This window comes from Nyctereutes procyonoides, unplaced genomic scaffold, assembly GCF_905146905.1.
Source record: "Nyctereutes procyonoides isolate TBG_1078 unplaced genomic scaffold, NYPRO_anot_genome, whole genome shotgun sequence".
NCBI classification, from domain to species: Eukaryota; Metazoa; Chordata; class Mammalia; order Carnivora; family Canidae; genus Nyctereutes; species Nyctereutes procyonoides.
This window is the reverse complement of record NW_026575125.1, coordinates 24,921,452-24,939,633: the sequence shown is the minus strand read 5'-3', so window position 1 is coordinate 24,939,633 and position 18,182 is coordinate 24,921,452. Positions and strand designations below refer to the sequence as shown.

At 34.3% G+C, this 18,182-nt stretch overlaps 1 protein-coding gene across 1 annotated transcript in view; it reads right to left on the bottom strand.

Annotated features, from left to right (window-relative positions):
- IL1RAPL1 (interleukin 1 receptor accessory protein like 1) overlaps nt 1-18,182 on the bottom strand; it is a 1,192,989-nt gene that overhangs the window by 291,656 nt on the left and 883,151 nt on the right. The window contains exon 6 of the mRNA XM_055337995.1: nt 14,192-14,266. Within this exon, the coding sequence (XP_055193970.1) occupies nt 14,192-14,266 (75 nt within the window). The remainder of the gene's footprint in view (nt 1-14,191; nt 14,267-18,182) is intronic.

Genomic DNA, 18,182 nt, shown 5'->3' with positions numbered 1-18,182 from the left:
CTTACTCTACTCATTGGTATTACATGAACTTCACTTTATAACCCAAGCTGTAGCATTTCTACCTTTTCAAGAACCATATCTTTTGCCCTAAAATGTCTTTAATAGCTGAGAAGCTGACACTTGGTTTGAGGTTGACATTAGGCTCAAGGTTGAAAGATAATATAACACACAGAGACAGTGGCGAGGTGATGCAGGTGCAGCTGAGAAGTACACACTTCAAACACAGAGGGGATGTCAGTACTGGCTGAGAGGAGAGGCAAGGAAGAGTTTTCAGCCCGAGAGAGATGGCACTCAAAGTCTGATGAATTGTGCCCCCACTAAGCTAATGAACAAGGTAAGGATGACAGCTAAATTAATAGGATGTGGATTAACAAAGGACTTTAAGGAAAATAAATACTGATTATGAAAACTTAGCCCCTGTAATATCTATTGCTTTGTCCTCTTCATCTGGTACAAGTCCCATCTTTCCCTTCTCCACCCTCCGGTATTCATGTACTCACACCAACACATAGGCTTCCTCGCCACAGGACATAGAGCATGCAAGAGCTGCTGGGACAACGTGTTTCAATTCTGAGGCCACAGAAATCGGTTCAAAATTTAGATCTGGAACCTAAGCTAGGCCAATCAGAACTCCTCCTCAGAGAATCTCCAACTTGAGCTAGAGTTCCAAACTCCACTTTTCGTCTCAGTTAGAACTGAGCAGAGTATCGCCCTCATCCCGTAAGCTCACCCACCCCCTGGCATGCTCTACCTCTAAAAGGATTTACATGTAGAGAGAAAGAGAGAAGAAGAACAGAAAATCTGAGCATTGTCCCAGTCATTCTCAAAGCCAGCCCCACTCCTGCCTTTTAAGTGGTTTGTCACTTGTGATCAGAGCCCTGGTGATGAAATATCAGAACCTGTGAGTCCTTAAATGTAAGGAAACTGATCCAAAAAAATCCCTCAAATTAACTCTTGCTTGGAATAGCCATCTATTTGAGACAAAAAGAAATGTTTCTGGATTATTTTCCCTATACATTGTTCATCCGCTTGCGTCAATTCTCTATTTTATTTCATGCACATATATGGACTGAAAGAAAATAAAGGCCTGTCTACCCCAAATCTGTTAACAGTAGAATTCTCTCTTGATTTGACATTTCTTTCATATATAGTAACTGATGTTCTCTGTAGCACTTAATTTCACCTGCAGCTACTAGCTCATATATTCGCCTAATACAAGATTCACTTATTTTATTTATCCCCCATTATATAAAAATGTTGCTCCTGCTCTCTAATTAGTAGCAAATCCTAATAAACAGAACTGGAGTGATAATACATTATTCATGGAGAATAAAGAGTTTTTTTTCCGCAAAAAATAATCATTACAAATTACATTTATATCTAAAAAAAATCTTTGTATAAATCCTTCTATAAATATAATATGTGATATATAATTCTGAAGCAAATATCCATACTACTTAATAACAAGCTGTACATAACAAGTAGATTGCATAATAGTCTAATTGCATCTCAAGTAATTTTAGCCAAAATTAGGAACATTATTCAGAGAGTATTTAAAAATTTAATTGATGAATTAAAGATCTTAAAGTTGCCAAGATAACTGACGTTATCAAATCAGAAATGTACATGCATCAGAAACACTAAAATCTTTCTTTTAAGAAGAGAAAACAAAAACACGTACTCTACTTTTTCTAAGCGATTTCACATAATGGCTTCTTACTGAAGATTTGTTGTAATAATCTCAAGTTTTCTTAAAACTCATCGTATTTTAAGTATCTTATTTCTGGTGATGGCTTGATGTGACAGGATGCATTCAATTTAATTTTTCCAGAAAAGCAATGCACTTTCTTTTGTTCTCTTCCTACTCAAAGACCTGCCAAGTTTCTGTAAACAATTCTTCAGCAAGAAAGTGTGAGATGGGTGCCCTGCTTTTATTAAACTAGAAACAAAAATTCTCTGAGATTGAGAAAGCTTATAGCCTGCTTAATTTGAGGAGACCATTGTGAGGAAGTCAGAGGGGAGAGGGAATCACTGATTCTTCTGGAATCTGAAGGAGCCTGAAGTATTTCTCCCCCTTCTTGCCAAAAGTGGAAGTGGGAGACATCTGCTGACCAGACCATTGGCCCAAGACACTTCAATACAGCTGAATTTTGGAAAGGAAAAGCTCTGATAAGCTTTTTCTCTGATCTTAAAAAATTATTCAAGTGGATAATACATACTATAACTAGATTTTATAAACTTTAACTAGGAAATTTTAAATATTCCTTACTGTTTCTGAGAAAGTAACTTTGGCCTTGTGTGCAGTGAATTGGAAAAGAGGTCTCATCATGGGAGTTTACCGTGAGGCTCAGTTTTTAAAGCATTCTAGATATTATATACATTGGGCTTATCTTCCATATTCTGGACTATATCATTTAGGCACATCTTAAAAGGTGAATGTTTTGGCATTCAGAAGGTAACAAACATTATATGGTCTCATTCATTCGGGGAATATAAAGAATAGTGAAAGGGATTATAGGGGAAAGGAGAGAAAATGAGTGGGAAATATCAGTGAGGGAGACAGAACATGAGAGACTCCTAAGTCTGGGAAACGAACTAGGGCTGGTGGAAGGGGAGGTTGGCGGGGTGTGGGGGTGACTGGGTGACGGGCGCTGAGGGGCACTTGATGGGATGAGCACTGGGTGTTATTCTATATGTTGGCAAATCGAACTCCAATAAAAAAAAGAAACAAATTTTGTTCAATTGGATAAAAATAAAGAACAATTCCAACAGTTTTTTTTTTTAAAAAAGAAGGTAACAAATAAAATTACATGGTATATACTTTCATATTAAAAAGAAAAACTTGGGCAGTCTGGGTGGCTCAGTGGTTTAGTGCTGCCTTCGGCCCAGGGCCTGATCCCAGAGACCCGGGATCGAGTCCCACGTCGGGCTCCCTGAATGGAGCCTGCTTCTCCCTCTACCTGTGTCTCTGCCTCTCTCTCTCTCTGGGTGTGATTGTGTGTCTCTCATAAATAAATAAATAAATAAATAAATAAATAAATAAATAAATAAATAATAAATCTTTAAAAAACAAAAAAGAAAAAGTTTACTAAATATATATGAATACACGAAGAAGAAAATTGCATGATCAGCAGCAGAATGATGTAATGCAAAGGGCCATATAAATTCCAGAAGAATCAAAATACAAAATGCTCCCTTTACACTCAGGAATAGGAACTTTCATCACAATTTTAGACATGGAAAAACAAAGGACACCACTGACAGTCATTCTATTAGGGGACATTTCAACAAAACCAAGGCAAAGAGAGTATAGTGGCCTACGAAGTGTGTCCCTTACAGCAATTAACTGTCCTGTCATAATTGGACCTGAGACATTCTGGTTCCTCAAATATTCTATCCTACCACATCAATTTTCAAATAATCAGATTGAAATAAAAATACCATTGATTCTGAAGCTGGTGAATATAATTTAATATTTCCTCACAGGAGGCAGAAAGTCACAGCAGTTTCAGCTGATAGGCAGGGGGAAGCCAGAAGAAGTGACGGGTGGCTGATCCTTTCCCGGGGTTAGTTAGAAATACCACTTGCAGTTTAATATCGATGACCCTCATCTCAGGAAAATGTAGAAATTTGCACTACCACAGAGAAAAGTTATGGGGGTGCCTATTCAATTACAAAAGGATCCTTAAATAAAATTATTCACCACGGAGTTTCTTTAAATAGCATATTTCCCTTGTGCATATAAATCTTTCATTGATCATTAGCTGCTTAAGAGAGACTGGGGGACAAAGCCTCTTAAAACTGACATATTAAGCCACTACTAATTAAAGATCAATCAAAAACGAAAGGAACACTTCTCTGAAGTTATGATGATTCAATTTACCCACAAATCTGTAGGAACATATGAAGTTGGTAGAGTAAGGTATGTCTAGAATGCTAAGTGTTTTAACATTAAATCATAAAATACTGGTATTCTGTTTTCATAATCATATTCAAGCAGAAGTTATTTTTCGTGAAGAGTCTGCATATAATTTAGGAATGCTCAGTTATTTAGCCAAAATTCAAGAGGAAATTTATGGATGAACATTTCTCTTTATATTCAAATTTTAAATGATGTGGGTCTTTTTATAGTTTCTATTCTAATGAACATTAGTCATGTGGTACATACTTTTATTCTGAAACCTCTTTCAATATTCGACACCATAATGTCTTCGGATAGGTTTATTTCTGATAAATTGGCATTTACTTTGCAAATTCAGAAGGAGTTCTTGTTAACATAGGATACTCACTGCATGTTTCTATGCTAGTAAACTTCAATCATTACGAATGACCCAGAAAGCTTTGTGATAACGGTGCTTGTCAGAAGAAAAGCAGTATTTTTCTGTAAAATGAATATGACTGTCGCCAAAACCTTCAGGAGGAACTTGACAGGCAAAATGGCTTGATGCTCTGTTTTGTAAGATTATTCTCATGTCCTTTGTCTTAAGATATATTATATCTGAATTTCTTTAGTTTAGAAAAATAATGTTTTTCAATCTTAATTTCTTCTTGATGGTTATTTATAAATTTGTGTGGCTTAGTGTCCATTACACGGTCATTTTTTAAAAGAATGGGAATCATTTTCTTCTGTCAGAACTATGTACTTACTATATGCCTTTGGGTAGACTTGTTGAAGAAGTAATCTAAGATCAATAATTTAAGATATAATCTAATGTAAGTAGAAAAATTTAATATACATATTATGTTCTTAGAGGGGAAGTAGAAATCAATTTTCTAAAATATTACCCATCCTATAATGAAGCCCACGTCTGATGCCACAGTATGACACTCTAGTAAGAATATAAACATGATCCAATAATCATTGGCATTCAGAATGCACTTCGGGAATCTTCTATATACAGCATTCAATATATAGCATTAAAATATCTCAACTACTAGCGGCAAACACATATTGACTACTTAATATATACCAGGCAATGTACTAATCTTTACATGCATTATCTCATTAAATACCCACATTAACTCCAAAGAGGTAGGTCTTATCATAAGTTCTTTTTTTTGAAAATTAGGGCTGCTTGTTCAAGGTTATACTAGTAGTAAGTGGCAGAGTTGGACTGTCATCTAGGTCTGTGTGACAGAATGACCTGAACTGGGAACCAGAGCCATATGTTTCCTTTTTATTATAACCAAAATAATTGAACAATAACAATACCACCAGGAAGAATAAGAAAAAAGAAGGAGAAGGGGAAAACCATGATGATGATAACAAATTTGTTTTTGTAAAATTTGTGATGTAAAAACATACATTAAGGGCAGCCTGGTGGCTCAGCAGTTTAGCGCTGCCTTCAGCCCAGGGCCTAATCATGGAGACCTGAGATCGAGTCCCACATCGGGCTCCCTGCATGGAGCCTGCTTCTCCCTCTGCCTCTCTCTCTGTGTGTGTCTCTATCTCTTTCTCTCTCTCTCCCTCTGTCTCTCATGAATAAATAAATTAAATCTTTAAAAAAATACATTAATTTTTTGTCTCTGTTTTCTCGTCAGTTAAAGGGAAGATTTGGCTTGATAACTATCAAAGCATCTCCACTTTCTAAAGCTCCTAAATTTAGAGTTGTGAAGAGTTACTCATATCTGGTTGCTTAGGGGGTCAGCAATACATAAAGTAGTACTCAGTGCTGTAACAGAAGAGTAATCTGCATGATTTGTGTCCAACAAACTAGACCAGAACTAGATCCAGAGCTGGGAATTTCACTGGACTTTCTGCACTGGTTTTGTAACAACACTCTTGGACCTTCTCTTTCTTCCCATCTTTCTTCCTTCTTTTGGCCCTTTTCCAAGGTAAGAACAAGCAGGTGTACCTTATTGTCTTTATTCCAGTTTTTAATGCATTTAACAAGTGCTTCAACTAGCTTCCAGATTTTCAGATATCAGTGACCTATAGCTACCGCTCTAACCTCCATCTCCATCTTTCTTAACCTGTCATAGCATTAGGCCTTGAATGGTTAACAATTCAAAAGGAAGTTCGACAAACAGTGTATGTTCTCATTCATTTGGGGAATATAAATAATAGTGAAAGGGAATAGAAGGGAAGGGAGAAGAAATGTGTGGGAAATATCAGAAAGGGAGACAGAACATAAAGACTCCTAACTCTGGGAAACGAACTGGGGGTGGTGGAAGGGGAGGAGGGCGGGGGGTGGGGGTGAGTGGGTGGCGGGTACTGAGGGGGACACTTGATGGGATGAGCACTGGGTGTTATTCTGTATGTTGGTAAATTGAACACCAATAAAAATTAATTTATTAAAAAAAAAGTTCGACTTCTGCTTAGATAGGTATTTTTTAATGCAAACATTCAAGCTGCATTTTTACCCAGCCTATTCCTCTTCTCTAGCACTAAAGAAAGACTTTGATTTTGAAATCTATAAGATTCATATAAGTTGGGTCATATAATTATCTAAGAATACTAAAACTAGTTTCCATTTGTTGATTTCTCGTTTGCTTTATGACATGAAGTATTAACTAAATACTAATATAAAAATATTCTTCCTCAGGTTACAATCATGATCTTTAAGGGGCTTTTGGTTTCAAAAGTAAGATATCAGACCACAACAGCTGTCAAGAGTTATTACTTTCGTTTATCATGTCATGATAAATCTGGAGTGAGTAGAACTGAATGTCATCAGTTTATATAATTATAATACCAGTCTTTATTTGCTTTTATATGCTTTAATTATGATATCTATTTGTCCAAAAGCTCCAATTTATGTCTAACAAGTGTTATGCCAGGCAACAGAACTATGCTGATCTGCATATCTTTCTCAAGTGGGCAACAAGTACAACATTTTTCAACTAAAACTTGGACTTTGGATACACATGTTTTTATCCAGAGTGAAAGGAAGGTTTACAGTTTTTTTTATATAAGTTTGTCAGTGAAAATATGCCTTGTACTTTCCCTATATGGCAGTAAAAACAAAGTCAACAACATTACATTTGTTCCTAACAACCAAGAGTATCTGTGGATGGAAAAATCTAGTCATTGTTTCCTTCCCTACTTCTTGGAAAGCAAGGTCATATTTGCATCACTTGCATGACTTAGCAACAGAGCATTTTTTAGCATCAACAGTATTATATGCCACTTTCAGGATGAGGTATCATATTCAACACACAAATTGTTTTGTTTCTAGGATACTGATATTAAGTACTTCCCTACCTGAAAAGGAAACAAAGAAGCTTTCCAATTTTAGAAAGATAGAGTAGTGACTATTCAGAGAAGGTATGCTTTGTTTCAAGCTATTAAAATACATACCCAGATAACAAATGTCAGATAATAATTCCCTATGGGGTCTCCTTTGATTAAAATCTCAATTAGTATATTTGTTGTAAAACATTCCAGATACAATATATTTATACACAGCTCCAGGATATAAGGCTCCCAGTTATGGAATGAGTAAGTTATGGTAATAAAAGATACTGCACAGAGAATAGAGTCATTGGTATCAGAATAACATCATATGACAGATGATAGCTACACTTGTGGTGAGCATATAGCATAATATATTGAGTTGATGAATTACTATGTTGTATACGTGAAACTAATGTGATAGCATGTGTCAATTATCCTCAAAAAAGCATGAAGTAGGATATGTTTCAATAATTAAATATTTTAGCAACACAGTAAATTAAATGTATAATTTACATAATAAGAAGTTTTCCTTTAAGGATATCAATCAGGATCTATTATATAAGATACGAACATTTTTCCCTCAGCCTACTTGAAATTTAAAATCCTGCAAACTATAATATGGTATAATAGGGCACAATGTGCTACTCAAGTTCTAGTGTGACACTTTATTTTAATTAGCCCATAGCCAAACTGGATAAAGTTACATGTTATGTGTCTCCCTTTACTTGGACAGATGTCCAAAAATTTGAGGTTTCAATATTGTCATCAACCACTTTCCTCTTCATGTTAACATATGGTGAATCCTTGTTACTTGCTCAGATACAGAAGTGTTTGCTTTTTAACAAACTTAACAAACATTATTAAATATTAAAGAAAAAATAAGAATGCTACTGGACAGTTTATTCAGTTCAGTCTCACTATTTTCTGTTGCAGAAAATTTAGAGATGTGTGCCCTTTGTGGCATGTATATCTTGTCATTAATTAGTATTTATTGGCATTTCCTGTGCCCAAGGTATATCACAAAATTACTGTGAACTTTATTAAAAAACATAGCATCTAGAGAAAGTACTCAGTTGAGTATTAGGAGAAGCAAGAGAAGAAAATACATAGAGACTAAAGACATTCAATTAGGTTTCCATATTTCATCAATCACAGGTATTTACTTAAATAATCTCCATTTATCTGAAACCCTTCAAATGTGGTTAATTCTGAAAAAAGAGAGGCCACTTGTATGCAATGAGTAAAGAGTGAGAGAAAGAGGTTAAGTGGGAAAAGGAAGAAGTAATTCTGACATCAAAGGAAACTGAGTTTTCCTTCAAAAGCACTATATTACAAAGATGTATCATTTTATTAACCTTATCAAAGATTAAAAAGTTGTTAAACTCATTAGAACTCTAAACTCTAGAGCTTGTTAGAACTAATAAATGAATTCAACAAAATTTCAGGATACAAAATCAATACACAGAAATTTGTTGCATTTCTATACATTAATAATTAACTATCAGAAAGAGAAATTAAGAAAACTATCCCAAAACTGGTTATTATATGCAACTGAACTGATAAATCATTGAACACTACATCTGAAAGTAAATATGTATTTATGTTGGCTAACTGAATTTAAATTAAAAGAAAAGAAAACAATCCCACGTACAATTGTCTCAAAAAAGAATAAAATTCCTAGGAATAAATTTAACCAAGGAAGTGAAAGACGTGTATATTGGAAAATGTAAGAAATTAATAAAATAAATTGAAGAAGACAAAAATAAATGAATAGATAAATAAAAAGCTATTCCATTCTCATGGACTGGAAAAATTAATATTGTTAAAATCTCAAAACTACCCAAAGTAATATACAGATTTAATGCAACTGCTATCAAAATTCCAAAGGTATTTTTCACAGAAATAGAATAAACAATCCTAAAATTTGTATGGAAACATAGAAGACTACAAATAGCCAAAGCTGTCTTGATAAAGAATAAAGCTATAGACATCATGCTAACTTATTTCAAACTATATTATGAAGTTATAGTAATTAAAAAGTAGGTATTGGCATAAAAACAGACATACAGATCAATGGAAAAGAATAGGCTTGAAATGACCTCACACATAACTTGTCAATTAATTTATGAAGAAAGAGCCAAGAATATACAATGGGAAAAAGACAGCCTCTTTAATAAATGGGAAAACTGGGACAGACACAAGCTGGGAATAAAAGTAATACTAATACCAAAGACAAACATTAACTCAAAATGGATAACCAAATTGAACGTAAGACTTAAAACCCTAAAACTTCTAAAGAAAAACATAGGCTGTACCTCCCCGACATCAGTTTTGATATGGAACTTTTGGATCTGACTCCAAAAGCAAAAGAAACAAAGGCAAAAATATAAAAGTGGAATAACATCAAACTAAAAACCTTCTGCATGACAAAGGAAGCCACCAAAAAAAAAAAAGTCCACCTAATGAATCAGAGAAAATAATTACAGATTATGTATCTGAGGAGCTAATATTCACAATACACAAAAAACTTAATAACAAAAACAAAAATACCCCCAATCTGATTTTAAAAATGGACAGAAGACCTGAATAGATGTTTTCCAAAGAAGTCATACAAGTGGCCAACAGGAACATAAAGGGATGCTCAGTGTTATTAATCATCAGGGAACTGCAAATCAAAACCACCCTAAGATATCACGTCACACCTGTCAGATAGCTATCATCAAAAAGACAACAAATAATAAATGTTGGAGATGATGTGGATAAAAGGGAACCTGTACATCCGTGGTGGGAATGTAAATTGGTGCAACTACTACGGAAAACAACATGGAGGTCCCTCAAAAAATTAAAAATAGGACTATCATATGATCCAGCAATTCTACTTCTAGGTATTTATTTGAAGATAATGAAAACACTAATTTGTAAATATATATATATTATATATAATATATATATTTGTATATACATATATATATATAGTTTTCAATAGTCAAGATATTGAAACAACCCAAGTGTCCATAAGTGGATGAATGGATAAAGAAGATGTGGTGTGTGTGTATAGATATAGATATAGATATAGATATAGACATAGACATAGATTAGATATAATTTATCTACAATAAGATACTACTCAGCCATAAAAAAAAATTGAAATCTTGCTATTTATGACAACCTGGATGGACCCTGAGGGTATTAAGCTAAGTGAAATAAGTCAGACAGAGAAAAACAAATACTGTATGTTCTCTCTTACATGTAGAATCTAAGAAAAAAACCCAAAAGGAAACAAAAAACAAGTTCATAGATTCACTGAACAGATTGGTGGTTGCAAGAGGTGGGGGGCTAGAGAGTGGGAGAAATGGATGAACTTTTTTTCTTAGTTGAAACAAGTTGAATTCAAACATTTTAAAAATTTGTTATTACATCTGGTGAGAGTTTATACAACGTCTTTGGTAAGAATTTTGAAAATACAGCAAGAAATTTATATAAAATTATTTACTTTTACCTATTATTTTCCCTTTTCAGAATCTGATGTGTTGAAATAATTATAAAGTCAAAGGAAAATGTATAAGTAAAGAGCACTGCATCATTACTTATGATGATGAACTATGGAAAAACATTTCCAGCAATAAATATATATGAAATTACAGGACACTCATGGATATCATGTAGCCACTAAATGGATATTTTCTGAGAAGATTTAATAGAGGTAGATTCATTCCTGTATTTCTCCAAAATTTCTACCATTAACCTGTACAATTATTTTTTAAGCAAAAAAACAAAAAACAAAAAAAACCCAAAATTTAAATGCAGTGATACCCTTATGTAAATGAGTAATTAAAGGAAATTTTCAGTCAATTCTAAGTTATAAAGTATAATGTGTCTCACTAGGTCAATAGTGGGATGAATTTCTACTCTGTGAAAGTCTGGTAACAATGAATATAACATTCTCTGTTCTGGAAGGTTCTGAAAATGGGTTCCTGGCCATAACAAGGTCACATCTCTGAATGACACTCTCAGGGATCAAGCTGAGCAAGACTAGAGTGTCTGTCTTTTAATTCTCTTGACTACTACAGCCTTAAAGGACTAAGTCAGGCTCACCTCTTGAACATATTTTCAGAACTGTACAGCAAGATTTCTGGAATTTTATCCAAGAAAGTGCTGTCCAGACATTTCCGGATATTTTAAAGTTATTTAAAGAGGACAAAGTTCTTTTTTTCATATTGTGAACAACATATTGATGCCACTTAAAATGGAAGTGCTAGGGTGTAACCACCTTAAAATTGATTAAAACTCAAACCCACCAATTTACATATTTTATATGCATTGAGTTACTCTTATATATTTTGTCCCCAGTACTTCTGCTATTTTGTGTCTTTTGCTTTCTACACTGGAATAGTTTAAATGATTACTATCAGAATCTTTCCAGTTTTGAGAAGATGAAGGAACTGGAGAAAAAGGAAGCCACAAGGGATATGGAAAGGAAAGGTGGGCACAGCCAGCAAATGGCAGATAAAGGAGAATATGGCGATGAAGACAAATCCATGTATTTCATGATTTTATCTAGGACATTATTATTGTTATATATTTACAGGCAAACTGGAGAGCTGATGGATTTACAGTTACCAAGGTCAGATGGATGTGTGTATAACTTTGCTAGGATGTTCAAGTTAGGTCACCAGACATATACCAAGTTGGCTTTGTGTAGTTATTGATTATTGTTCTTATACTATAGTTCATGTGGTAGTTTTATTATCCTCTAAGGTCAATCCTCATTTAAGGACAAGGTTGAGTCAGATACCTGACCTCTTGGCCAATGAGACTATTGGAGATTCTAACCTTATCCTAAGAGTAGATACCACTTACAGGCTGTCCATCACTGGTCCTGGCCAGTCTCCTGACTCCCACCCGAGGAAACTTCATTCAGTTCCCTTTTCTTAAGATATAACACATTTGACCTTGAATTTGATAGCTTTTTCAAGCCTGGAAAGGCAAAGATTAAATCCCTAGGAGTTGAAAAATCAAAGTTCACTTTGTAGAAAACAAATATATTTTAGGCATGTGGAGTCCTTTTGTTTGGTCCTTAATATTATTTCCTATTTTCACTTACCTTTTGATCAGCTGTTCACCTACCCCAATACTATTGCAGTAACAATACTAACAGGGTAGTTTTTTCAAATCAATTGTTGCTCCAAAAATTCAAGGATTAAGGTTAAACTTCTTTAGTTAGTAAATGATTTATCCTATACACTGAGAGTTGGAATCAGAAAATAAAATTAAACAAAAGTTGTTTAAAAGAATCCAAATCCCAGGTTGATGTCTCTAGTTTGTTACTTAAAGAGAACTCATGTTCCTTTTGGTGGAGGTAATAAAGGAGTTATAGTACTTCTCAGAGAATTTTGCTAACTCACATGCCCATATTTCCTCAAATGAATATACAGTTGTAACTTCCAATCTGCATAAGAAATTTTCATAATTTCAAATCTATTTGATTAGTCTTTATAATTTTTGTTCAAGAAAAAGTAATTTTTTAAAAGGAAAGCTTTACGAATTATTCCATTTTGTATAACACTTTAGTACAATGTAGAGAGCAATAGATAATATAAGAAAACCTAAAGGGCAATCATCACAGTATTCTTTTAATTATGTTGTCAAGTAAAAAGATACAATTTCATTTTCACTATGTTCACTACTGACAACTGGTACCATAAACTTCTTTTCCACAATGTATATAGTTTTGTATAACTCCTTAGAAATACATCTTCCTAGAAGTTATTGAAAGGTGTGTATAAGTGTGGCCACTTAGAATTTGCATTTCAACATTTTCTCAGGAAGTAGCAATAAAATCTAATGTACTTCAATATACCATGAGTAAAGAGTACAATGCAATTTTAATATATCTCTTTGTTTCATATATAGCACTGTTTAATGATGTCTGTGGTCTTCTATTTCAAAATAATGACGATTAGAATACCACTTACATGTATATGGCATCAATTCAAAGGCTTGAGTTTACTGTCAAAGAAGCATATTGATACCCTGACTTGTATAAGTCTTGCATATGTTCATGACTTAAAGTTAGTAAATATTTCCAATGTTAGAAATCTGGTGACTATAGTAATTTCATAGGTTCTAAGACCATATCTTTTTGCACTATAAATTTGAATACACTGTTATTAAAGGTGATCACATCTGTAATCTTCATTTTGAAGATGACTTACAATTTTAATCCAAATTTTCACTCGCCAAACAATAATAGCAATGATAACTTAAGGGATGGGCTATCAATTGTATATAATAGAGTATTTCTACTGTCAAATGGTGAGTATAGGAAAAAATTCCTTAACAAACATGAATATATGGTTAAAATTATACTTAAAATTATACTGAATATAGATACATCACATTCAGAAATTCTAGACTGAGCTCTAAGATAACTATGTCAGAATTCTGACTTGTATACAACTGGATATTTTTACCAAAGCAATTTTGTTCATGTTCTTGCATTCCAAACCTATTAGTCCTTTAACCAAGCCACCTGCTCACATTTTTATTAAAAATAAAATAGCATAATTCCTTTATATTTGATTAGATAAAAATGATTTTTAACTGTAATGGCGACACTTAATGAATCTGTATCTTTTCTCCTAATATGCAAAAATTGTATTTTAATGTATTAATGGTATATTATACCTCAAAGAGTTCCACACTGCCTGTTGTAAAACCAATTCAAGCCTTATAAAATGACAATATAATGCCATCAGTAAAATCTTCAACCCATCTCATTTCCTTACAACCATCTGAAAAACACACAAGTCTTTATATCCATATGTCCAGGTTGGTCCTAATGCACACACTGTGGGGGATGGAATGGGCCATGTTTGCTGGGATTTCCTAATTTTGCTCCCTTTATATACACATAGGTTTGGCTTAGAGGAAGACATCAGGTTACAATCTAGGCTTATTAACTGTCAGAATGTATTGAGAAAGGGTATTAACCAGAATTAAGGAATTACTCACCCAGCTGAGTCTCCTGAATTGTCAGTTTACTTTCCACAGGATACAAAAGCTTGGGTGGCTTATCAGTCAGAGGTGCTGAAAAACAACAACAATACAGGCTTCTAGTTATACTGTATGAGCTGAATGATGCACAGTTTTATTTTCCCAAATATTTTTTTATTCTGAGAGCAGTGTGTCAAAGCATTCTACCAAGTAATGACTTACATATTGCAGGTAGTACCTTCAGGCGAGCTAAAAAGCTACTAGATTGTACATGAGTCAAATATAACACTTCCAAATTGATAGTCACATGAGACCATTGAAGTAAGAATCAGGATTGGCCAGTTTGTAAGAACATATGACAGTGCTTCATCAAATATTTTCAATTTGCACCTTGTTTTCCATTTTAAAAGCTACTCTATATTTTCTCTGTGTTAATTAAAATTAAACATTTGTGACAATTTGGGGGACATAACGTTGTCTTATTCTCCTTAATCCCTTTCTTAGTTTCCATACCCTGCATTACACTGCCTCAAAACTCATAACTTAATAAGAAAATTAAGTATTTCTTATACACAGTCACTAAATGGGATAGCAATGTGGCATTTAATTAGTCCAAGTATAAGCTGCATGCTCAAACATGCACACAGGTATTCACCAAGATAATATTTTAAATGATACTTTCCATTTACTTGAAACTCATTATTACTATTACTCATTACATTTTGTAGCATTTATTGCTAATTTGCATGATGTACTTGCTTTGATTTTTCAGCTTCCACATATTTCTGCTCTGCGCTCTTATCAATTTATCAGTTATCAGGCTACAGATCTAAGAGTTCACTACTAAGCCCCTTGAAGATAGATTTCCTACTGCAAACCTCATTCCTAGCTAAACTAGACTGTCTGGACTTTAGACAAATAGGCAGTTCTCCTTCATTAAGCCTCCTTCCCCACCCTCTCTGATTGAATCTCCAAGGTCCCTTGAAACCCATCACTGCAACCTTCACTCTGTAACAAGTACAGAAATGATCAATTAAGGATTTTTGAACTAAATGTTTTCACTTCGAGGGCTTTATTCCTTCCTTGCCAGGAGAACATGCCAGTTTGGGGGATTACTGGAAGGCTGATCTACACAACAGTGCCAGGACTTGGCCACATGTCCTTATCACCAAAGGATTCGAGAATTCAATCTGCCTCGGCAGCTCACCTTCATCTCTCTTTAACAGAAAACACAGCCAGTACAAATGAATCATGCATCCCCAACATAGAAAAACAGGGATGAATTTTAAGAGTCCTAGTTTCGGACATCAACCTCACATAGGATCAATAGCTTTCATTTGTAACTAATTGAATGCATTATTCATTCATCTTCGTTAGCATTTAACACAGGGATAGAAATGAAGGGGAAAAGAAAGTTGGGATAATGGGATGAGATAAATCACTCTGAAATTCTTCTCAAAGATTTGACATCTCTGATTAACCTTACTCTTATTTCTTGCCTGAAGTGAGATTAACAGATTTTTATTCTCCCACCAGCTAAATAAGCAGATTATTCAATAAACATTGGCAAAATAGTTCACCATTAATGGGTAGGTCAAAAAGCCACATTTCCTAGGATCAGGTTCTCATATGATTTCAGTGAATTTCAAAAGCAACTATGGTACCAAAATAACTGGCTTATTCAGTAAATTAACTCAATTTATAAAATTTTGTGATTATGTAGTTACAAGTAGACAACTCAACAGTTTGTTGCAGAAAGCAGCTGAGAGAAATATTCTCTGTTCAAACACATCCCACACTGATTTCTAGTAAGAGAAAAAAGCTGTAGAGAAAGATAATAAAATGCAAATGTATCACATTATTTCAGAAACATAAAGTGGTTTTGTGGTTCTCCACCTCAACCCACCACCCACCCTGTGGCATAATGTTATATCTTTAAGACCTTTCATATTACTCTCTATGTGATGACTCCAAGTTAGCAGAGGAATCAAAGAAAGTGGAGCCAGAGAAAATTATATGCTTATTAAGTCCTTTGATTTTTAAATTGTGTTCCCTAAAGCCCTATAATTTCCATAGTGTCCCTCTAGGCAGGTGAAGTGAAGATTGAGATAAAGGGTGGTCCATGCATGGCTTGACTTGTTGTACCACCCATCCCTCTAAGGACAAAAGGATCTTTACTTTTATTCATCTCATACATCAGTATTTCGCCTAAGATTTTTACCCCAAAAATTCAGTTCAACTCAACTGATGTATATGGAACACTATAATGTGCTAAGCATTGTGATGGGGGTTCAGGATATCTCTGGTTTCTGCCCTTATATTTTACAATAATCAGAAGTTAAAAAATGAATTAAAAATCTGGGCTGATTGAACTCCCTTGTTTTAGAGATACAGGATCTGAGGTGCAAAAAGCACAACTGGTTTGTCAAAGGGAACAGAACAAACTGAAGCTAGAATCCTTTCTAGTTCTTTTCACCGAATTATTTGTTACCTGCTCCAAGAAAATTCTGTCAAGCAAGTATGATAGCTTTGTGCAGGGGTCCTCTCAAGGTGTGAACAATCTGTTAGGAGGGCAAAAACGTGCAATTAAGTAACCCTAACCTATGGCAGAGCGCTCTTACTGTGCAATCTGCCATGTGTATCATGCTTTGATATTATGCTCTGACAGTTTATTTATCAGTAGGCATGCTTCTTGTATGACTCACGTATCTTTGCTAAAAGTGAATGGAAACTTCCAGAGAATGCAATAGCTGAACTACAGATCTGACACAATGGCAAAATGACTGTGAAAAGAAGTGACCGTTCAAGCAAAGATGTAGCTCAGCTTTGCAGTCATTTGAGGGGGACCAATTTTGCTGCCACAAATAAAGGATATACACTCAATTATCCATTATTTGGATATTTTTGATACTTTACGGTGAACATACTTGAATTGAATCGACAGAAGATAGAACTGGCAAACAAATGTAAGAATATTAATATGCAAACAAAATTAACACACACACATGCACACAAACGCAAAGCCTTCTTTATTTTCTTCATGGGCAAAGGTGGGACTACAAGGAAATTCAAACAAATTGCTCACAATAAAAAAAAAAAAACAAACTAATTAGCATCAGACCATGACTAGACCAACTGACATTTTATTGTCTAGAAAACAACTTGCCTTTTGGGACACTCTCTTTCATGCTCTTTCTTCTCTCTCTCTCTCTCTCTCTCTCTCTCTCTCATACACACACACACACACATGCACACACACACACAAGACACACTCACTAAACTGAAATTATTGAAAAACTAAAGAAAGTCTGGCAGTAGTGACATGAAACACAGGTTGATTTTAAATCCTAATCATATTTTAGCTACCTAAAAAAATCCCACAATAATTACAGTAGAAATGTTTTTCTGCTAATTATACATTAAAATATTTCTATGCATTCACCATCTGATGTATTTTCAAGCTCTCATTTTATTCTTCAGAACATTCTATTGACAACAATAAAGCTGACATAGTTATTTAAAATAAAAACACACTTATCTTACAGGTCTATCCCAATTATTAAGATATTCCAATTGACAACAGTGTTCTGTAGAGTAGAAGGAGAATTTTAAGGACATTTGTTTTGCTTACCAGCTGCTAGAGAAACATCTAGAAGTCAGTATATATAAGCTGCATATAGGATTGATTCTTTATCTATGCTAAGGTTCTCTAACTAATCATGAAAGGACACAGTCTCTCCCTTTTTTCCCCATTCCATGTACATTTGGGTTATCAAACACTGAAAGATAGGATCCTAACTTCCAAAAACGAAAGAAACAACAGACCAGGAGCATGAGGCCAGTCTTCTTGAATTTTTCTAATGTTCTTACAGAGGAGAGAAACAATAAAGATATTTAGGAAGAGCATACCTTTCCCTGTTGACCAACCACTCATCTAAAATTTAATTTTAGTCCCTCAAATATTAGTCCCTCAAATACTACTGAGAGTACTCAATACTTCTTGGATACC